This window comes from Varanus komodoensis, unplaced genomic scaffold (genome assembly GCF_004798865.1).
Source record: "Varanus komodoensis strain SLA01 unplaced genomic scaffold, ASM479886v1 scaffold5, whole genome shotgun sequence".
In the NCBI taxonomy this organism is placed as follows: Eukaryota; Metazoa; Chordata; class Lepidosauria; order Squamata; family Varanidae; genus Varanus; species Varanus komodoensis.
In genome coordinates, this window is record NW_025336087.1 from 38,158,682 (window position 1) to 38,182,737 (window position 24,056).

The 24,056-nt window shown below is 43.8% G+C and overlaps 1 protein-coding gene across 1 annotated transcript in view; it reads left to right on the plus strand.

Moving 5' to 3' along the window:
* Window positions 1-342: 342 nt before the first annotated feature.
* Window positions 343-24,056, plus strand: part of ROR2 (receptor tyrosine kinase like orphan receptor 2) — a 144,723-nt gene continuing 121,009 nt past the window's right edge. Inside the window, exon 1 of the mRNA XM_044446822.1 lies at window positions 343-424. Coding sequence (XP_044302757.1) covers window positions 355-424 — 70 coding nt within the window. The 5' untranslated portion in view covers window positions 343-354. The remainder of the gene's footprint in view (window positions 425-24,056) is intronic.

Consider the following 24,056-nt stretch of genomic DNA (forward strand, 5'->3'; position numbering starts at 1 on the left):
CGGCGGCGCAGGCTGAGCCGCGGCTGGCCGGCGTGAAGCGAGGTGCGCGTCCACCAGGAGGACTCAGAGGCGCCCCGCCCCGCCCCTCTGCAGGCAGCCTCTGCCGCGGCCAGTGTGGGGCGCGGACTCCGCTTGGAGAGGGCGGCGCGGCAGCGGGAGCAGCGGGAGCGGCGGCGGCTTCTCCCTGGGCCGGGCGCGAGCGCGGTCGTCGGTCCGCCGGGCAGGCAGCATCCCTGGGAACGCGGGCACAGGCGCCGCCGCCCGCGAGCAGAAGACGACGCGAGGGAGGCGACAAAGGGCTCTTTGTGCGGCGGAGGCGGCGGCCCCTTCGTCCTTCTCCTGGCCGGCGCCAGCATGGGGGCAGCCAGCGCCGCCTTCCTAGCCCTGCTGGCGGCGTCCGCGCTGCTTCCCCTCGACGCCGCAGGTAAGAGCTCCGCGCCCCGACGGCTGCCCGCCCGGAGGCTGGAGCGGCGCCGGGTGCGCCCTGCTCCAAAGTAGCCCCGTGGAACGGCGTGGCCTGAACGGCGCGAGGCGCAGGGAGCGTCCTACTCCGGAGTAGTACTTCGAGTCGCCCCACGGTGCCCGCTTACCTTAGCGGAGCCCTTCGGACTTCGGCGGGGCAGCGTGCCGGGTAGCCGCTAACTCCGAGGGGACGGGTAGGATTGCTCTAGAGTTTCCGGACGGTTGCTCTAGAGCACCCTCATAGAAGCCGGCATTGTGCAGGGGCACAGCGTGCTTTTTGCAGCGGAGTAGCCCTACCCTTCTGCCGAGGCAGCTCGATTAACTCAGTCGAAAAGCCCCGTGGCGTGGCGGGACACTTGCTCTCAAGGAGTTCTGTTGCACGCTCTCCCCGAGGTCTCAGGCGGACGAAGGTGGCCCCGTGCTTTAGTTTAGTGCGAACTAGAAATCCCTGGGATCGTGCCCTCCTTAAAATGGGTTCGCTAGGTCGGTTTGGAGCCGACCTTTGTATGCTGGGTCGGAAGTCAGCCCTATGGAGTGCAGTGGGAGGCTTGCTCTCAGCAGAAGCCGTGCTTCGAACCGCCTCTCGAGGCTCTGTTGCTCGCGAGTAGCCTCATGTGTGTACGTAAAGGATCGGGGTTGGGTCGCTTCGTGAACTCCCTGTCTCAGAAGCTCCGTGGCTCTGAACGAGGAAACAGTTCCGAAAAAGCCATTCAGCGTGGCCCTCTTCTATGGAGAGTTAGGTGCCTTTGAGAATTCAAGGGGCTGACCGGCTACCAGGCAGTCGTGTTGGGACGGGAGTTGTGCAAGCCCCTTTATCTCCAAAATCCCAACAGTGCCAGCCTTCCCTCCCTTTCTCCCTTTGAAAAAATGCTTCATGCGAAGTAGAAATCTAGCACAACTCTTTGCAGAGCGGTGTGGAGAACAGAAACGATGGGGATGGTCGTTAGAAAAGTTTTGGGGAAGCGATCTTTCTCCGTCCAGTGCTCTCTCCTGTTTCTCCCTTAATTCTGTTGGAGGCATAAAGCGGGATGCACGGGCGTGGGGTGGGGCGGGGCGAGGTGCCCGTTTAGAGAGGAGGGGAGAAAATGGGGGGGGGCTTATTTTCTTTGATCGTGTGGCATTTTCTGCGGGAGACATTTGCTTGGGCAGGAGAGTGCCTGTGTTTCAGAGGAACCCCAAATTAACAGAAAGGGCAGCCCGCTTGCCTCCTTTGCAGCGGCTTTCGGGTGTTCTTGGGCTGTCGAGTGTAGCCAGAGGCCGATGAGGGGGCAGGGGAGGTTGTGTGTGTGGGTGTGAAACAACAGCACTTACGGGCTTGAAGGGGTCTCCCCCCCACCCCACCCCCGTCTTCCGTGAGTTCTTGTGTTTTTGGAAAGTCCCATTTCCTGTGTGTTTACCTGGTTGATCTACTCCAGAAAGAAAGCCGAAAGAGGGGAGGCTGTGGGGGTCAGGAAACATTAGGACTTGGTTCAACAAGCCTCGCGATTGTTTTTAGAGAGCCTGAATTCAAGCGGCCCTATTAACATCTGACCTTGCGCCGTGGCGGACTGCCTGGGATTGCTGCCGCTGAGCTGTTGCCAACTCGTCCCGCATCCCCCCCCCCCGCACCTAACAGCAGCAAGATTTATGGGAGAGCTTTGGAGAGGGAGGAGTGGGGAGTGTGTTGAGTGAATATGAGACTCTGGTGGAAGACTTAACAGTCCTTGCAAAAGCAATTGCCTGACTTTGCATTTTATGTCCAACTGTGAGTTTGTGGCGCTTTCTTCTCAGGCGGACGAAGGTGGCCCAGAGCTTTAGTTTTCCTCCTCGCTGTGAAGTGACGCTGCTGCTAGACTTGGGCTGCCCCTTTGATCCCTGAACTGAATCATTGGATGTGCAATCACCTCCCTCCTCTTACACTTCCAAGAAAACATGTCTTTTTTACACTCCTCTCTCTGACCTGGTATGCTGAGCAATGGCAGAGATGATTTAGGGCATATTTCTAGGCATGTTTAGACAGAAAAAAATCCCTACAATTCCCAGCATAGCCGACTGGGGCCTGCTGGGAATTGTAGTACCTTTTCCCTTTCTTTAAATATGCACAGGACTGTGACCTACCTATATCTTTGTCTTTCTTTGTCTCTCCAGTTGTGCTCTTGCTTGTGCTCAATCACTTGGCGGTCCTACAATCCCAAAGCTAGCCCGTGGCATTTCCATTATTTTATTTTTTTCAAAAATGTTGTTGACTTTGCTTGCCCCGAAGAGTAATAAGAGAATCTATCTCAGTGGAGGAATCAAAAATTAGAGATTCCTTACTTCAGATTAGAGAGAACTTGTTAAGCAGTTCCATGTTTAAAGAATTTTTTCTTCCTTGTGTTGAATGTTCTAATCCATTTACCTCTCCCCAGGAGGTGACAGATGCCTCGATTTCCTGTTATTCGGCTCTGGGGTCCCATGGCCTTGCCATTTGTTGCTTTATCTTGGGGAGGAAGATAACATTTCTGAGGGGTTTTTTTTTTTTTTTGAGTTGGGAACCTTATGGCTGCCTTGAAGGACTGGGCACTTGTGGAGGGCAAGATTGCAAAAATCAACAAGAGCAGCATCAAGTTGTGAATATCCTGGGGGGTTCCATTTTTGTTGCTTATATGACTTCCCAGAGATGGGGGAAGAGGATTGAAATGCCCTGAAATGTGGAGATGACTGCAAAATGATGGAGCATTATGTATGCAGACTCCATAAAAAGGACTTGGGGATGGCTTAACTGAGGATGACAAGCATGCTCTGTTTTCTGGAGTTCTTGCCCCAAAGTGAGATATAACCTTCCAACCCAGCCTCCCTGTTTCCTTTCAACAGCTGGATCTGTTTTAAGGCGGCCAGCAGTGAAGGGCATAGAAGAGTTCTCCCACTCCCTCCTCTCACTATGAGAGGGTCTCCTTTCTTCACCGATAGATTTTGAACAGTTCTAAATTTCCCTTTCTTGGTATCATAATGGAACCTTGTTCTCTTAACAAGAGTTACTTTTGCTTTGATAACATTACTGACCTTTGAACTCTTATGAATCAAATGCTTATTTCTGCTTTCCTTAAAAAAAGTTGTTCTTGAGAAATGACATCTTAGCAATACAGTGGAAATATTTAAACAAGAAATAAGCAAAGTTGGCTGTGTCCCCTTGTGCTTCCTTTACTTAATCTTATCTCTTTCTTTCTTTCTTTCTTTCTTTGAAGTACTTATTTTTAAAGAATCCTATGTTTTTTACTCTCTGTGGGAAACTTCCTCAGAGTTGTTAACAGTGCAGTCCCTTTTTATCTACTCAGTAGTCCCATTGAGTTCACTGAAACTTACTTCCAGGTAAGTGTATATACAGTTGCAGTCTAAAGGACCATTTCTGAGTAGTGGTCACACTCTATTTACTAGGAAAATAGCTGTTCATGAATTGATTATAAACATCCATTTTGCTGAGCTTATGGATAGGAAGATGGGGGCATTTGCTTTGTTCTGGGCATAACATAATATCTCTTCATGGGGATGTGCTGGGAGCTGGTAATTCAAGGGACAAAGAGTATCAGCTGAACTACTACTGAATAGCATAGAAAAAATTCACATATGTTAGTGGTTTACCTTTACAAAATCTGTGCTACCAGGACCAGCCTCTTAGAATATCCATACGGGTAGCTGTATCAACTGTATCAGATGTGTGTTAAGAGTCATGGGACATGGGGGGGCACATGGGATGACTCCAGAGTTTTTAGGGCTCTGGAACCAGACACCCTCAATGGTCCCTAACCAACATTGTCACTGGCTGCCATTGCTCCTTACCTTCATTGAATTTGTAGCCTGCCTTTGCCCTCTCCTCCATGGAAACAAGGCCACTTCCATTATCCCTGCCTCATTTTATCCCAGGGGTCTCAAACTCGTGGCCTGTGGGCCAATTGCGGCCCGTGGGACGATATTTTGTGGCCCCCACTTGATATCAAAGTTTAGTGATAGCGCGGCCCACGCGTTTTCCTCACATGCACCTGCGTGAGTCTTTACCCTGGGCGCAATGTTCCCTCTAAGCTGCGTGCCAGGATGGATGGGACAGGGGGAGGGGCCCTGCAGCCTTCAAAGCACCGGCGGCGCCCAGGCCGGCCTCCGGATGAGCGGCCCCCCACCCCCGCGGTGGTGGAATACTTGATGCCGCCCAGCCTCACCCAGACTCTACTTCCAGCGGCCCCCGGGTAAATTGAGTTTGAGACCCCCGTTTTATCCCCACAATAACTATGTGAGGTAGGTGAAAATTAGATCAAGTGATTGGCCCAAAGGGTCTTCATGACTGAGTGGGGACTAGTACCCAGATCTCCCGAGTCCTAGTTTGGCACGCTGATCACCTGACTACATTTGCTGTCTTCATTCTCTTCACTGCTGCTGCTTCTGTGCTTTCTTGACAGGCAGAGAGCCAGTAAGCAAGTAGGCAGTGGCATCTTCTGCTCCTACTCTTCACCACCACCATCACTGGTTGGACCAGTGTAAGAGGCAAGAGGACAAGCAGGTGAAGAAGAGGAGCAAGTCCTGAGCTCCTGGTGGGGTTTTGGTCCACTGATCCTGGGCCCAGACATAAGCCCAGTTTAAACATGAATGGGGTGGAATGCATGCTTCATGAGCCCCTAGCATTTTTCATGTAGCTATATGGCCACCAGGGATTCATCCAGTCACACAATAGCTGTTATTTTTGAGGAATGTTAAGTTATGTAATTGGAACCTCCGCACAATCAGACATTTCCTTATAGGTCCCCAAAGTCTTGATTTTCTTGGTGGAGTGGGGCATCAATGGATTAGAGACAAAATAGAGTGCTAAGCAGACTGCTTATTAGCATGTTTGCTCCAAAATGTATGCCATTCACTGCTGTGGAATTTACTTATTTCATGTTGTACAATCACCTTAATCATAGGTACAAGGCCACATGGGAGCTGGTTTTGTTTTGTTTTTTGTTTTGGTATAAACTTGATAGTTGCAATAGGTGTGTGAATACCATGGCTACTTGGGTGGAATTGACTGTTTTTCAAACCTAAAGGGCATTTGCCTACTCAGATCATTTTTAATACTCCATTTCTGTGCTGCTCAATAGACAGCTGATGTGTAGTTCACAGCAATTCACAAAACACAAAATGCCAATGAAATAATAAACCACAGCATAACATGCAGATTCACATACATACAACATAAATGCTAATATACAAAATGTAAAACAGTTTAAACAGCTAAAACAATCCCAGCACTAATAACAATAAAAAACCTGGTATAATGTCAGTCAGGCAGAGCAGACTCCTGGGATCAACCCCATTCACACAGGTACTCCATATATGACTCAGTGTGAGCATACATGCGCTCAAAGGAAATCCCACTGCAATCGTGTGACAGGGCTGTGACCAGCCCTGCACTGAGCCCTTGACTGCATCCCCAAGCATACTTACTGGATCCCTAACCATACTTACTGGAGGGAACATTAGAATCCAGCTGTTAAAGTCATATAAATGTGTAAATGAAAACACAGTAACAAGAGTTATCCTGTGTCCCCAGACAGCGTCTCAGGGGCTACAGGATATGCTGGATTCCCAGATCTGGGTCAGAGACACAGCTCCAGACTTAGAACTGGGAATTCATTCTCCGAGCCTGCCCCCCAACACACATGCACAACTCAGCTGGCACAGAAAGTGGTACTGGTTGCTCCCCCCCACCCCCCAAGGCTTGGTGTTCAAGAGAGTGCTTAATGGTGGCGTTCAAGGAAGGAAGGAGACTGTAGAGATACAATGTGTCCTGTGTCCTTTGCAGCCTCCTTCCTCCCCTTCCAAGGAGGCCCAGCTAGACAGTAGCGATGATGAAGGAGCAGAGAGGTGAACAGCGCTTTTGCTCCTGCTCTGTACTGGTTCTTCCAAGTTCTGATGTTTCCAGGGATATCGCCACTGAATTGTCCTCTTGTTGTTACGTGCCATTAAGCTGTTTCTCAGAAATGGTGAACCTATGTATAAATGGCCTCCAGAAGGTTTTGTGCTTGGCAGCTCTGCTCTGGCTTCCTTCTGACTTGCTTTCTCCCCTAGGTTTTCTATGTTTCACCTTCTCCTTTTTTCCTTCAACTTTCTCAGCATTATTGTCTTCTTCAGTCAGTCTTTCCTTCTCATGACATGCCCAAACTACAACAGCCTCAGTTTTGCCATTTTTGCTTCCAGGACAAGTTTTGGCTTGATTTCCGGGCCCATTTGTCTATCTTCTAAGTTCAGGCTGTTGCTGCAGCACCATGTTGCGAATGTATCCATTTTCTTCCTGTCATTTTTCTTCACTGCCCTGCTTTCACACCCATGCATAGCGATTGGGAATACAACAGTGTGGGTGATCCTTGGTTTCCATTGAAACATCTTTACATGGGATGGTCTTTTCTAGTTCCTTCATTGCTGCCTGTCCAGAGCTCAGTCTTCTATTTTCTTGACTGTGGTCTGCCTTTGCATTGATAACTGAGCTGAGGTATGTAACATCTTTCATAATTTCAGTTTTGTTCATTATTAATAGTAACGTTCTGTGGTTCTTCTGTGGTTTTTCATGATTTTTCTTATCTTTTTGCTCAGTCTTCCTTTGTCACTCTCTCTTACTTTAATCAGGAACCTTTTCAGGAATTCATGGTTGTTTTCCACCAGCAATATTTAAATTTACTCCTCCTTCCTCTGATCCTAATCCAGCTTTCCTTAGGATACATTTTGTGTGCAGATTGAACAGCTAGGGAGATAAAATACACCTTTGTCAGATGTCTTTGCCTATAGGAAACGAATCTGTTTCTCGTTATAGCTTATTGTGACCCGTACATTCAAAGACTTTGGTGCAGTCTGTGAAGCAGGGGATCCTAATCTGGGGTACATCCCTTGGGGCTATGAGATGGCATTTCAGGGGGTGTGACAAAGTATTTATTTATTTATTTTTCGATTTATATCCTGCCTTTTTCCTACAAAGGGCTCAAGGCAGCTCACATCATTCTCCTCCTCCACCTTATCCCCAAAACAACCACCCTGTGAGGTAGGTTGGGCTGAGTCTGTGACTGGCCCAAAGTCACCCAGTTGGTTCCATGGCTGAGCGGCGACTAGAACCCAGATCGCCTGAGTCCCAGTCCCACGCTCTTAACCACTGCGCCACACTGTAGAAGGTTACAGTGCCACTCGCCAAAACTGAATTTTATACACTGAGTTAAAAGCATTTTTTTAGTTCCATTTGTTCACTGCAATACCTTATGTGGTTCAATTTGTAGTTCAAAAATTAGAGATTTGACTTCTTCATCTTCAAATGTGACATTACTTCCGTAGAGGGTGCAAACATGGCAAACATTTTCTAAGGATGTGGCCTGCTCTTAGAACCTCTTGCCTTTCATCGTGCTGGCTAGTGCTGAGGGAAGGCTACCCGCACAGGCTGTCCTAGGCTCCATGGCCTTGGGTCTGCAGCAGAATGTCCTGAAATAGTTTCCCACACATGGCAGCCTGCTGCAGTGTCCAAGCATTTGTTGTGACTGAGTAACGAAGTTAGTACTGACATTAGAGGCAGGTAGTGCTCACCCCTTGCTAGTGAAAGAACTGCATGTTTATCTCTGGTCCACACCAGTGTCTTGGTCTATTCCAAACACCATCTTTGCTGAGATAACATGAATGAATGGCATTTGTAGGGCAGAACTGATGTGGCAAAAGCATTTAACTCCTCCAATAACTTTTTCCTGAAAATGCCCCCATTCTTGTGACTTCTTCTTGGCTTTTACCTACTATATCGGATCCTGGTAGAGGGGGAAATAAAAAATTTCAGGGGGACATTTGTAGAAGAGAGCTGTTGGGTAAGGAAGGAGTAAATATTCTCCTTGTACCTACCAGTTCATCCTCACATGTGTCTAAAGCCCATACATTGTCCTGGAAATCCTATATTTTCTTCATCACTTGTAGGTCCATCCTAAACACAAGGAAATAGCATTGTAGTGGCCAATAGTTCAGCAGAGTTCACAGGAAGGGTGTCAGTACTTTGAGAAATGCCTCTATGTGGCCCCATGAAACTTAATGTAGGACTCACTGTTCTCAAACACATTTAAAAAATTAAGGTTTTAAAATTTTGTCAGAGATATTAAAATGTTGATATTGCCAATGTGTGACTGGAAAACGGTTCATTTTAAGAGGTGAGGATTGTGATGACGCTAACCTCAGAGGAAGGCTTGTAGTGAATGTGGTGGGACTTGAACTCCATGGGAAGTCTAACTGCACTCTCCTTCATCCACTTTGTAATGCATTTAGCAGATCCACAAGGTTTAATCTGAAAAACTGTCTTTAGTTACAGAAATCCATCTCCTTTCTTTTAATTTGACAATTGAAGAATCATCTTGGTTTTAAAACTTGGGTCAAGAAGCAGATAAGCTTCCACTGAAAAGATTTTTTCCCTGGGAGTACCCTGATTCTGTAAATTGATCTGTCACAAATACTTTCTTTCACAGTCTGTTGTCTTCTGTGGAAAGCATAGAAATGCAAGAGAAGGGGTGGGGGTAGATTGACAAACTTGGGGGATTAAGCCTGTTTAAAGAGCTTTCAGTTGTTTGCAGGAAAGCTGATCTTGCTTTTCTTTTTAAATATACTTCACTTTGGGCAAGGTGTTAATGGCACCTAGCCTTTGCCATTTGTATGGAAGCAATTTAATTACTAATCACAAAATGACCACTCAGATTCTGGGTGGTTAGGATATTAATGGCAGCAGAGGGTAGATTTTGTTTTCATGAACTGCAAGACCTGCCTGATAACTCTGTACTTCTTTACTAAGGTCTAAGGACTGTTGCTTAGTTTGAATGATGACTGCCAAGTTAAATTTTTATTCAATGAACATCATATGTTGGAAGCATGTAGCAACTGCAGTGTATATTTAAATGCCAGAAAAGTTTAATTATGTTCCTCTCAATGGCCTGAACATAACAAGTATAGCCAACATTTTAAATAAAACAAACCCACATCTAGCCTGGTATGCATCAATTAGAATAGCCCTGCCTTGCTGTATGTTGTTTCATGAAAGAAATTGTGATGTTACTGTTACTTTTGTAGAGTTCGGTTACTTTTGTAGCAGGAGGTTCCCTCTTGCAAAGAAGTGCAATTTAAACATGTTTGTTCTTTCTGTGGATGTTGCTTTTTAAAAGGAAGCTGTCATTAAGTTCAGTGTGTCTGGAAAGTATGCAAGTGCCCAAGTCTTCTAATCCAGTGAGTACAAACTATTTAGGACTTCAAAGAAAAGGAATGATAGGCTTTTGCTGCAATGAAAGAGGTGGCATTGTTTGTTAATCCAGTTTTTAAATTGTTATTTAGACTGCTGACTCCTGTAGCATCCCTGTAACAGTTGGGACAAATATCAGCTTGACTGAAATGCTTGTTGTTTCTTTGTTTTTTGACTGAAGCATGTGGGAGGCTTGGGGTCAAAGGCCCCTTACCCACTTATACTGCCCTTACATTCTTTTTAAAGCTATAATCTGAGTTTAGCCTGATGCAGGTTTTAGGCTGAAGCAGGGGTTCTCCAGAGTTTGGGGCTGAGCTGAGAGAAGTGAAAAGGACTAAGACCTGCCAGTCAGAAAATGCTGTTGCTGGGCCAGAGCCCATCCGTCTCAGTCCAGGCTTCTGAAGGCCTCTGGAATGGGGGTTCCCTCCATGAGTCTGCCTCCTGCACGAGTTTTCATCATTCCCAAAATTCCAGAAATGTGCATTGACCTAAATAAGGTTAGAGAGCTCTACTTGAGGTAGAGAAGTTTTTTTTTCTGTCCCCCACTGTAAAAGCCTCTCAGAGTCTTCCTAGCCATCTCCTGCCATTTCTTCTCCCTTTCTTTTTTCACAGTTAACTTGTATCCTGTTCCCAATTGTCAGTTTCATTTATCCTTCCCTCCTACTGCTTTTATAGCAGCTTCCATTTCTTAAAGCTTTCCTCTTTATTTCCAGTTTTTCAAGGTGATGTTGATGCTTAGTGAGCCAGCTGTTAGTAACATTTCCTGCCGTACCTGTTGCATTCAGGATCCAGCATGGCATAGGGCTACCAAGCAAAGAGACCCTGAGCAGTCTGTAGTGTTGAGGCTCAGCGGAAAGTTGGCTACTGTCTGAGAGACACTGGCCTAATTTATTCTGTATGTGTGTGTTTTAATAGCACATACATTGTTAAGTTTCTTCCATCATCCTCACTTCAAAAAGAAATCTGTAGCATATCAAAAGTTGTCATGTCTTCAGAAGAAAACTTGATTTCTACCATTTTATTTAATGTTCTGTTTTGAAATTTGAAAGGGTTAGTTGGAAAGGCACTGGCTTTTGTGCTTTGACACATTTCCTGCCATACTGTTTATGTCCAGATAAGCACACCTAAGGCGAGGATGCCTTGTATGTCATGGAGAAATGTTTCAGCTGTGTGGAAAAAGCCTCTGAATTTACACTTCTGTAAATATACTTCTGTATATGACAACTAAAGATTTTAAAAACACATCCAGTTGGTTGAGTACATGAGTACTAAGTATCCTGTAAGACAACAGGAAGATGGCTCACGGGGAAGAGTCATTGCTCAATTCTTTCTAAACTTTGGAGAAAGATCTTCAAGGATGCTGTAAACCCATGAGAGGCAGGAGAAACAAAAGTACTGGCAGATGTTATACTCTTTATTTATTTATTTATAGCATTTTTATGCTGCCCCCATCACAGAAAGCCTCAGGGCGGCTTACAAAGAAAATAAACAACATAAGATAGAATAACATTAAATTCTATCATTACTCCAACTTGGCTGTTGTCAAGTGGCGAATTAGCAAGGGTAGATGATGCTAGTGTCCCCTTGGATGCAAGTGAGGGGGAAAAGGGAAGGGAGCAAAGGGCCAGTGATGAGCTCTGTTCACTGTCAAGCTCATCATGGGTGCTTGTGAAGCTCCAGCAGCCCAAAGAATATCAAACAATTGCTGTTATGTGGGAAAAAGCCCACTGGGGCTTGTTGGCAGCTTAGGATCCACTTCTGACAGGGAGACAGACAAAAGCTTATGCCTTCCACAGGGTTTCCTGGGATACCTGTGGGGAGGGCAAAGGAGGGAGGTATAAAAAGGGAAGGGGTCCAACAGTGCTGTATCAAAACTCACTCTGGGGTGTTCCCACAGAAACGAATTCACTTTGACTTATTGCCTACTGTTTGAATGGCATTATTATATGTGAATGTTGTGTCTTGGTCCATGAAACTGCTTCCTAACCCGCCAGCCAGCTTTGGAGATGCTTTGGAGGTTCGATGTGGTAAAGTTGAGTTTATTTCTTCAGAGCCCTACTAGCAACTTGGTGGCTGTTCTCACTTTGCATGGTATGCTTGCGTAGGTTTAAGGTAGCATGAAAGGATAGTCAGGTAGCAAGACCCTAATTAAGGGGCAAACAATGAGTATCTGGCTAGAAGTCCTCCCACAAATCACAAAAGTGTCACTTTTGTCTGTTTCCTTTCAGATGACTGAACTTTTCATTTGATTAGAGAGGTAACAAGGTGATATGGGGCCTTCTCTTGTTGCTGCTTCTGCTATGTGTGTATTTATTTAAAAGTCATTGCTAACTTTTAAATATCCCTTGTTAGTGGATATTATGTGGTGGCATTTTTGAATATTTGCTCCATAATGCAATCAATATCTATGCTTGCATGCAACATAGAGCCAGGGTCACCTCTGAATATCATTCATGAGCTGCATGCTTGCATATGCTGCCTTGCTGGAGCGTGCCTTGTTAGACCTTGCCTTGAAACCATGGACCTTGTTTGGTATGTATGCACAGGAACTAGATGGAAAGAAAGCAACACATCCAAAGTGCAAGTCTAAGAAGTAAAGAGACCTGAACTGACTAGGGGTTATTTCTGAGTAAGCATGCATAAAATGAAGGGGTGTGTGTGGGTGTGTGTGATTGCATCCTCTTCTCATCCTGAACAAGCTAGCATGGAAGGAACTGAGGCTGTGACCTTCAGAATTACCAGTGGAAAGAGAGAACCCATCATAATTACAACTCACTTACCACCGCAAAGGATGGTAGTAAGTAAAAATACCCATTATAAGCCAGTTCTTCGGGAATGAGCATAGAATGAAAGAATAGGGCTCTGCTTATTTAACTGACACTAAGCAGAATATTTCGCTTTCAGCAGAATGAGATCTCTCTGAACTATTTTGATGTTAATAATACATCAAAAGGAAGCAGATGCTAGCTGCAGACTTTCCTTCTGCAGACATAAAATCATGTTATTCTTTCTGACTCTTGCCTATAATGCAACAGGCCTTTGAATGGTATTATTTATCATCCCATATAATAGCTTTAAAAATTGCAAAGCACTCTTTGCGGTACCCTTGCAAAGAAGCCCACAAATGTTACTTAGTTAAAAATGGCTGCCAGGTTATCTCTGATCATGTCTCCCTTCTGCTTATAGCATCAGCACTTTAGCAAGGTCTTTATATCATAACACTTTTCTCATATAATTATATCTGAGCTGAGACTTCTTTCTTGCTACTCGATAGCTTTCTGTTAAAGGAACAATGGGGCAGAGGTAACACTAAGCATTTCTGGCATGGTAAGATCCTGCTTACCTTAGCTGCTCCCACTTCATGGAAGAGCCAAGAGGTAATTAATGATTGGGCAACATTCATACTTGGGAATGATGAGCCAAAATTCTGAAGAATTCTGGCTTAGCATTTTGTGTGAACACAAGCTTTGTCTTGGGAACTTTGCTAGTGCATTTCAAGGTGTTGCTAAGAAGAATGATCTGCCCTTCCTTCTTCAGTTCTATTAGCATGCCAGGTCAGTAGATGATGATTGTATTCTCCCTCCCATCTTGCCTGCCCCACTCAAAGTGAAGGTCTGATAGGGAAATGTTTTCTATTGAACTGTCTTCAGGCAATGTAATATGCAAAATATATTAAGTGATAGCCCTTCAGCCTGTTCATGAATTGTATAAAATTCAAGAGCCTGTTTATGTCTACAGCAACAACCCCCTAAAACATCCCCTAATAGCTGTAACTTAAACATTTTTCCTTTGGTAGCTTTAGGCCAATTCTGTGTGTCCTGCAAGAGTGGTTCTAAGCCATTCAGTAACAGTTCATCTGGTAAGTATTATATCACAATGAAGTGGCTGCTCTAACTGAATTTCCTTGCTTTTTCCAGTTTAATGCCCTGACATTATTTTTCTATACTTTTGTGTATTTAACTAGAATGGCTTTGCATGCTGTGTAAAGAAAAGATAAATTCAGCCATGGTTCTTTAGCAAGTTAAGAGCTGGGATTAATTGAGTGTGAAAGTTAACTTTTCAACGCAGGCAAAATAACTGTCCAACTGAATCATAAAACTATCCCAGAAGATGTTTTATTTTTTACATTGTGAAGATCATGCATTATATTTTTCAGGTTCAGAGTAATTAGCATGGAAAAAGCTGACAGTTTTAGAGACTTGTGCTTTTTAAGGAAAATAATTTCAAATTTACATCGCCAAAAGAGAAGGGTGAGGCTCTGTACGTGTGGCTGGCAGTCAGCAAGTGTGTATATGTTGGGCCGTCACCTATAGTGAACCAAATGTATTGTGCATGCTTGCTGCTGTGTGCAGGTATAGCTTGCATCACATGTTGTCAAGCAACATTCTTCCAGTTCTTTCCCATGTGTGCTGATAGGTGAATTCTGTATCTGGCCAAAGGTGCAGCTGACCAGCTTTCCAGGGGTTCTAGGAAGTGAGGGGAGGCTGGAGGCAGCTGTATGGGATATGTGGGAGGCAAGCTTGACTTAGGACAGCACTGGCAACAGAGTTTCATCATTGCTTAGGACAGAGATTGCAGCTTGCCTGTAGGAGATTTTGGCCTGGGCTCATGCTTTATCTCAGCACCAGCACTAGCCTCTTAATATCTCGGAGGCCACTTCAATGGACTGATTGGTTACCCTTCTCTGACCAGAGCTAGTAGGCCATATTAAATCCTTGCCTGACATCTGTTAGGTTCCAGATGCAGGATTGTGTGTTTGAGTCCTGGTGTTGCTACGACATACTGAACTGCTTCTACAGTGTCTCCCATACCTGTGTGGCATCAGACGATTCATACTTGATATGTGAAGCAAAGTCCCTTTATGCCTGTGATAATCCCACATGCCTCCACAGGAGGGTGAGCATGTTAGGTTTGCTCACTCCATCAGCCTTCCTGACTGTCTGAAGGGAAGAGCTCCCAGCATTCACAGAGGGGCACTGCACAGTTTGAATTGTGTGGCCCTTCCAATGCCTGAGATCACGCAGATAGTCTTCAGAGGCACACCACACATGGAGAGAGGGCAGAGCTGGGGCTAGTGTGCGCCTCCTCTTGGCATTTATTCTGTGCAGTTCCTGAAGGCTTGAATACGGTTGTGCTTTCTTTGAGATTGCCCTGTTCAGATTAATTTAGTGCCACATGTTTGGGCTGCCCACATCTGAGACCAAAGCATTACAAATAAATGGTTAAATAGAGCAGGTTCCAGAAGAGTAGACCCACTATATTGCAGGATGGGGGGGTGGTGGTGGTGTGAGATTCCCTGTGCCTTTTATATTTGAACTGCCAGGGTTTGCTGCGCTGCTAATCCTGAGTCAGTCAGGTCAGACGCTAGACAGCCCTGTTTAGCAGAGACTGCCAAACTGCACTGAAATGCAGGGTAGTTGCATGATTAGGAAGAATGTCCAAAGGGGATGGAGGCTTGCCATCCGCCAAATGTCTTTAATTTAAAACCATGACTTGGAATGGAGTGATGGGTCTCCAGGGGAGGAAAAGGGCCAGTGGTTTTATTTATACTACTTCGTCATCCTCCTCCCTCATTGGCCTTTTGTTTTGAAAGTTCTATGGTTTACATTGCCTTTTAAAAAAGGAAGGGGAGAAGCACAGAACTGAGTTCAGTTGATTTATTGTTCTGCTCTATGATGAAGTGTCCTGTGTCAGTCATAGTTAGTGGTTAACAAGATATTTATGGAGTGATAAGGTTTCTCTACTCTGTGGCCAATTTAGTCTCTGGAATGGGGCAGGAAAAGGGATTTTTCTTTTGGTTATTAAACCTTAGAGCAACTTCAAATTATGCATTAAGATGAAATACAAAAACCATATTCTTTTAGAAGTTGATTTATTTAAGTGCTCAGAGTTATTGTAAATCTCTACAAAACTCTACAATAGGAGAGAGAGAAAAAATAAATGACTCCATTTGCATGACACAACAACTCACTGTGGGTAGCCAGCCAACCATGATGAGTTGTTAAGCTGCCCCAGCCTGGTGTGTTTTCTGCAGGGCAGCTTAATTTTTTGAAACAAACCACCAAAGGAACAAACCACCTGGCTTGTTGTAGGCTGTTCATACCTGGGGTGGGTAGTTCTGTCATCTGAACCCGGAAGAGCAGTTTTATTGTGGATTACCAGGATCGGTCGTGGCCACTTGGCAAGACTGACAGAAAGTCTGTGCCGTCCCTTGTGATCTCATCAATGTCACCTCTTGCCTCCTTGGACAGGGACTGTCTTTCCATTGATGCCACTTTTTTAAAGGGTTTTTAGTGCTTTGTGAATATGCAAATGTGTTTGTTATCCTGTTCCCTGTTCTTTCACAAGAGCAGAGATTTGGCTGCCTGATGTGTTTGATCAGGCAGCCAAAATTCTTGTTTGATCAATTTCCTTGTATATTTTAGCCGAGTAAGGGGTCACTGAAATGGAATAGATAACATACAAAGAAATTAACAAGATGTGGCTGTGCACAGTTGCAAAGGACAGGCGTGGGGGAAATAATAGTAAGAGAAAGGAGAGACTTCAGAAGCACTAAAACTTGAGGGGAAAAACCCAGTAATTGCCTCCCATGACAGCGAGCCCTTTCCCCTTGCTGCAGCTTTTCTTCCTTCCTCCCCCAACCTTTTCATGCCTTCATATGTCCCTGTGTGGTGGGGAAACACGGAAAGTCCCATTACTCCACATGTTTTAAAAAAGAACCAAAGTTTTGATGCTAGCTCAGACACCAGTGCTCCCATAGAAAGGAAGTGGCTCACATCTCTTCACCATCTATGCAGCTCTATAGGTTTGGTAAAGGGTGTGAGAGTGATGAAGAACAAAAACAGAACCAACTGAGGTTCTGTCTCACCACAAAGGGGATGATCTACTAGCTATTCTCCTTTTGTGAGCAAAGGTCACTCACAGCTTTCTCTTGACAGCTTGACTTTTGACAGTGGGCAAGACAAATCAAAGTGAAAAAAATGCAGCTGTTGGCTATGTCTCTGGGTCAATACCCATGAGGGATGCTTTCTAAACTTTGGCTGTAGGGACCTCCCAAAGCATTGCCCAGGTTAAACATGCTTTTTTGGAGCTGTGGAAGTCCATGCTTGTGCAAGCACAATTAGAAAAGAATAAAGACCGTGAAGGGGGCTGGGTCAGAAATCAACATATAAGAAGGAATGAGAAACCAGTGCCAGCTCCCTGCTTGTCAAGTATAGTACAGGTTGTGCCATGAATGACCCACCCCAGAGAACCCATTTGTTGGGTGGATCGTCTTACAAACTCTCACAGTTGCAGAGTGCTCTTGCCTTCAGAGGCCATGTTGAGTACCACTCTGGACAGCTCTTGGGCAATTGAGGCATTGCTTTAATGATGGTCAGGAGCTAATAGGAGTCCTATATAGTAAATCCAATTCTGTTGGCTAGCTTTAAGCTATGTCTTTCTAACTAGTCAATGACTAGGTTCCCACAGAAAAACAAGAGATCTTGGCCATCTGGGAACTGGCAATGCCTCTTATTTAAATTTGGACCTAAGAATCCCGAAGTTCTAGTCTGAAAGGAAAATGATTTGGGCTGGCTGTCATTAAACTGGGATCCATTAAACAGTTTGGGGGTGGTGGGGAGAATGGGGGACCCAGGTAACAAATTCCTGACCCACATTTGTACACGTTCCCTCTGTCTCAGTCATTGTCGGTTGCTTCTGAGGGTGGAGATACTATGGGGGTGGGGGAAACACTGACTGGTACCTCATCTTATGAAAAATATTTGTACCATCATTGGTATCTGAATGCTTTTTTATATCTTTAGACAGATTCCCTCCCTTTGGCTTCAACACTCCCCCCCCCCCCCACATACACACAAAGTTGGTTTACTTTAAATATGACCTCTTCAACAGCTCCAGTCATGTTCTAGGAGCAAAAGATGTAGAACCCATCAAATCTAATTTAAAATGGTGTCAGCTCTTTGTATTTTACGGTTAAGTTAACCAACCCTCATAACATAAGGAGAGCTCTGCTGGGTCTGGGTCTGGGTCTGTTCACAGAATGGTCAGCCAGTTGCATGCGGGATACTAGTGCAGAAGCATCTGCTCACCCAAGCACCCAGCAACTGGTATCGATGGAAATGCTACCTCTCACACTGACTGATCCTTAATAATTTTGTTTGCTCATTTACTATTGTTAGTAGTTGTGACCACAACAGTTTTGCATAAGAGACGAAGGGAGGGAGAACAGTTCCTATTTTGGAGCCAGTGTGGTGTAGTGGTAAAGGGCATGGGACTGGGACTCAGATGATCTGGGTTCTAGTCCCCGTTCAGCCATGGAGCCAACTGGGTGACTTTGGGCCAGTCACAGGCTCTCAGCCCAACCTACCTCACAGGGTTGTTGTTGTGGGGATAAGATGGAGGAGGAGATGTAAGCTGCCTTGAGCCCTTTGTAGGAAAAAGGCAGGATATAAATCGAAAAATAAATAAATAAATAAATAAAAATGAATGCCAGGTCTGTTTTGCCTTATGTGCAAACAAACATCTTTCCAATGCAGTGAGTTTCCAGCTCCATTTAAGATTTGGTCATTTAAGGCTTCACCTGTCTGCAGTCTTTACCTGCTTGGGGGGGGGATTGAGGGGGGGGGTGGGGGAACTTTGTGCAATTGTTATGATTGGTCCCAGAATCCCCGTTATTAAGGGTAAGCCTCCCTGAAGTTTAGCATTCCACCAAGACGCTGCATGTGTATTTCTTGCTTCAGTCCTATGGTATTAATAGAGTATTCAATGAGATAAAAGCGGCATTACTTCTGGTGAAACCAAACAGTTCAGTCTGTGCAATAAAGCACTTTTTGGGTGGTCTGCTCATATGCGGAAATATGAGAAACTGTTCCTTAGAGATTCTTTGTTCTTAATGCAGTTGGGGATGGAAGAAAGGACTGTGGATGAGCATTTGCACATTAGCTTTCTTTAAATATATTTGTAATGAACAAAGATACACATTAGTACTTTAGGATGAAAATATAATGCTTTCTATTCAGAAGCAATATACACATATAAAGTTGCGGTAGAAGGGTCTCTGAGCAGCTCTCACATGTGGCACAGTGGTTAGAGTGTTGGACTGGGATTGGAAGATCTGTTCCCACTCAGCCAGGAAAGCTCATGGGGTCATGTTGGGCCAGTCACAGACTCTCAGCCCAACCTACCTCACAGGGTCGTTGTTATGAGGACAAACTGAAGAGGAGGAGACCCTTGCACGTTGTCCTAGCTTCCTTTCAGGAGGGATAAGGACAGGGTATAAATGTAATATGATGATCATGGTGTGCTTAAAATACTCGTACAGTACATAGCATCTGCTCTTCTGTTTTTAGTAACCTAGGAGTGCACAGGTTAAAGAGTAAAACATTAATATTATTACTATTACCATGCTTCATCTTACTGAAGTCACTGTGGTGATGAATTGGAAGATGCCTTTGGCATGTGATTACATAACAGTATCCATCTAGATGACAAGGAATTGCTATAGTGTAAAGCGCCACATCTTCCTCCGCCCTGAGGCAAGCCCGAAAAGTGTTCAAAGATTTCCCTGCCTGTGGAGTGCCAAGAGCCATAAAATTCCAGCCATGTTCCTCCTTTGCATCCTGTTGAGCGTGTGCTAGAAACTTGGCTGATTCGGCTGTTCTTTCTATGCATCCTTGACTGGTTTTGCCACTTGCATGATTTTGTCTCTCTCCTAACTCAGTGGAAAAATAAGATGTGTTCTGTTAATCTATTTTTAGGTCGAAGGCTAGTCACTTTTTAAATGGAAGCTGAGCTGAGGTGCTTACTTTTCTGCTGGGCTTTTTGAGATTTTTAAAAAACACTGTGTCCATTTCCAGGTTTTCCAAATGCAAAACATGAATAATGCATTCTGTTTTCAGAGGGCGCTGGGAAGATTTATTAAGAAGATAAGAGAATTAGAAATGGCATCATGCTGAAGGTTTTGGGTGTTCATAAATGGCAGAAAAACTTTGTAGAAGTGAACCTCCTGATTATAATTGTCATGCTTTATATAGATACACATACATTCAAAAATGTGGATGCCGGATTAGAAGTGGGTGTTAGCTTCAACTCAAAAATATGATGACAAGGTGCAACTCTGATTCTGAACTGCTGCCTTTTCATTACTTGTTCAAAAATACATTTTGGTCTTATAAATTGGGTTGATTTCACTTGGTTTTCCTAGGCCTTCCTTCCCTTCCTGTAAATAAATGAATTTCTTCTTCTTTTCAAGTGCTATTTCAACAATAGGAGGTTATGAATTGTGCTATCTTGTGCTTCTGCACACACCCAGTGCAGTTCCATTTGGTGTCTCTCTTTTCCATAACTGCTTTTCATCTAGAATCAGTATCTTGGAAGGTCCATTACATGCAACCTTCCCATAAGGCAAGAACTCCCAAGACCAGTAAAGTCAGTTGCCTAGGCATCAGCACAGCATACTCAAGCATCTGGGATGTTTCCAGCAGTATGCTATCTTTACCTCAGATATCCTTGCAGATGGCTTCTCCATCTCTTCTGAAACCCTTCTGAGATATGAGGTCCCACAGTTCCTCAAGGTTGTGCATTCCCTCCCTGTACAGCTGTTGCAGTGACTTCTGCCTTCTACTTGAAAGTATTTTTTTCTGGCACATGTCAGTAATGTCCAAGCAGACATTACTGGAGCAATTTGTTTATTTGCACATGTTCTCTAGTCATTTATGGTTGCCCAGTTGCCACATGAGAAGGACAACTAAATCTTCTGTATCCTTGAACTCTGTAGCTTCAGGTATGAACCAGTGTGGTGTAGTGGAGGAACACAGTTGAAATTCATTATACTTTTGTATGTTTCTTTTTTCTCTTCTGGTTGTAGAATATGGGTGGCAAACTGGCTGTAGCTGTCATAGAGTTATTGATGCTGGGTTGTATTTCTAAATGTTGACACTGTTTTGCCTTGCAACACTTGGAACTACAGCACATAGATTATTACAAAGAAGTATTGTGACTCCTGTGCAGTTGACACACAGACACATTTACAAGCAGAAATTGTAACTATATCCTGTGTTTGGGGGGATAAATTCCGTGTCATCTTTATCACGAGATGATCCTGTTGCAGAGCACAGATGACCTATTTAGGGTCAAACTAGAGTTTTCTTTGAAAGTGCATGGGATAAATTCTGCACACAAGGAAAGACAGTGAGGATAGGCACACTACTGTGCCTCCAGTGGGCTGTCCTTCTCCAGCATCATTCTGAACATTTGGAGGGCAAGTGTCAACAGTTTGAGAGAACCTTCCCTGTCCATGGAGAGCTTGATTTTCCCTCTTTCTAAATCATGTGGAGATCCTGCACAAATAGAGGAGATGTCTGTCCTCTTCAACACATGGAAGGAAACCAGGATGGTGTCAGGGAAGGCGAGGCTTGTACATGTGTCCCATTTTTGCATGTAGAATCTATCTACATTAGAACAACCTGGATAAGGCTTAAATGGGATGTAAATTGCAGGAATGCAATTGCCTGCAAAAGGTAAAGAGCAGCTGTGGGATGCAGCTGATGAGTATTAGAATCACAGGGGATGGGAAGCAAGAGTTTGTCTGTTTCAGACAATATGCTACTCACCTGCAGGGAGCCTTGATTGTGTTCTGATGGAAATAGTAGCTCTATGTGTATTTTTTTTTCCTTTGTGTATTTAGTAGCTCTCTGTGTATTTTTGTCTCTGTGGGGCAGGGGAGCATTAATCTCCCCATTTCTTTCTCCTCTAGTTCTGGTGTTACTCATAGTTTTCCCAGCGTATTAAGAATTGCATGTAATAAATGTACTGTTAATTCATGCTATTAAATGCACTCTTGTTCTGGCCCAGAGAAGGTCTATTTTTAACACAATCTTGGATTGTGATGGTACTTTCTTTCAAGCACCTTTTCTAATCTTGTATAGCATGATAACTGGATACTTAAGAAATGCTTTTTACATGCTCCAGGGCTTGTTCTTTCAAACCTCGCCCACTAGAGAAATGCTTTCCATCTAATAAGCTCTTGTCTAAGTTTTTAGATACACTGTTCTGTTTGGCTGATTGAAAGACAAATGCGGGACAAATATGGGCTCTGCCGTTCCCATTTCAGGATTCCCATTCTGAGCCCAAAAGTGGCTCAGGACAAATGTGCCTGCACATCCAGTTGTTATGCTTGAAACTCTTTTCACAGCCAGTTAAAAGTTCCATGTGAATGCAATTTAATAACTCTTGTGTTTTTTGATTTTCCTTCCTTACCATCTGGTTTCTTTCTGTCTCTCTCCCTTTCAGGACAAAAAGTGTTTTTTCAGCTAACCTTTTAAATGCTAGGCATGTCATCTGAACATTTAACCAGCTCTGAAACTTACTAATTAAATTTATTTTCAGGGAGAGGGCCTCCATAACCTCATTCTCACTTTTCTCTCTCACTTATTGACTGGAAGCTGAAGACAAGTTAGAATGGCAGGAATGCAGTATCTGTTCCTTCATACACTACTTCTAAAGAACCTTAAACTATTAGTAGAGTTATAATAAGGTTCTATTACTTAGTCTGTATAGATTACCTATTCCTGTAACTTAATAAGGACAAACTTTAAGGTTGCCCTCCTCTTGTTCTCTTTTGCAGAATAGTAAAACTGTATTTCAAGTTGCTTGTGATGGCAAATCATTGTTTTAGAAACTAAATGATAATCTAAAAATCTTATATTTGCATTAAAATATTGTTGATGACAAAGATTTCTAAAATTTTTGGGAGCATGTTTTGACTCATGCCATTATGTGTTTCTGAATAGTCATGCATAGATTGCATGGTATTGTAGGATAAAGTTCTGAACTAGCTTAAGCAAGCCATTATAGCCCAGTATAGGTGTACCTGTGGGCAGGTCTTTGTCTCCCATCTGTACTGGACATACAGTACAGCCTTTATACTACCTGCAGCTGTATGCTTCTAAGTTGGTGTATTGCACATCACAGATACATATAGATTCTGCCTTTCAAACAGACCTAAGTTTTCTCTAAGCAAAGACTTTCCATTTAACTTTTTTAGGTGGTGGTCTCTGCTCAGGCCAGGAGCAGTGAGAGTTGCCTTTACCCATTTCCTGATTCCTCCCAAAAAGCACAACCTGCTCAACATTTTTTAGTTATGCTGCACTGGCGATAATAAGGCTACTCTGCCTTAGATTGTATATGAAGTACTGCAGATATTCCAAGGAACCATAAAAATACTAACTAGTATAATTCATAGGTTTGTTCCTTCCCTCCCTCTCTGTAAGTTCATAGACACTTCAAATTTTTGTAATAGATTAGGATGTTGTAATTGATCTTAATAGTTTTTTTTAAAACTCTACTTTGCAGAGTAAATCATGGCTTTGTTTTCTGTGCCTAGGGGCTTTAGAAATGTGATATTGCAGTAATAAATTTGTTCTCCAAGTATTCATGGGTGCACCCTACTGAGAAATTCTATCCAATGTCATTCAGATGAATGTGCCATTTATATCAGTAAAGCTTGGAAAACTTCTGTAGATTGCACACTAATTATACTTTTCAAAAGATATCTATTTGAGGAATGGACTGTAATAGGTTTTACTGCTTTGCCTCCTCCTGAAGCAGTTTAATGCATATGCTCAAGCTACTTTCTCCCTAGTCATGGAAGACAGATGTTCTCATCCCCATCGGGAAATTAGTCTCTGCTCATTTCATTGTCAGCCATGAAACTGGTTTGGGAATTGTATAAGTCCATCGTATAATATTACTCCATATGTTTAGCAGAGTATTCATGACAGGAACTTGCAAGATAGTTAACGGAATGTTTCCATTATGTATAATTAAGCAGTGTGATGCCAACTAGTCTTGTATCTCCTTCTGTGGTTATGCATTTCATAAATATGAACAGGCGCTTCTCTTGGGATGCTAAGCAGCACTATATGCAAAACTGGAAGAGTAGTTACATTGCTGTAGTATATGTAGTTTGGTCCTGGCTTTTTGTGTTGCCAAACTGACTGTACCAATCCGGTATCAGGGTCAAATGTACTCTGAGAAAGCCATACAAACAAAAATTTTACTGTAAGTTGCTTGTATAATATCATTGCAAGTTTTAAAAAATCTTGGCTTTTTCAGTAAAACAATCTCAGTCTAGATAGGAAAATGTGTAATCTGCAGCCAGGAAAAAGGAACCAAAAGCATGGTTAAAGATGGGAGGTACTTGGCTCAACAATGTTGCAAGCCAGAAGGATCCTGGAATTGTTGTAGATCCCAAGCTGGATTTGAGTCAGTATTGTGATGTGGCTGCAAAAAAGGCCAGTGCTATTTTGGGTTGCATAAATAGAAGCATGCTTCCAAATCCCATGAAGAGCTAGTTCCCCTCAGCATTGGT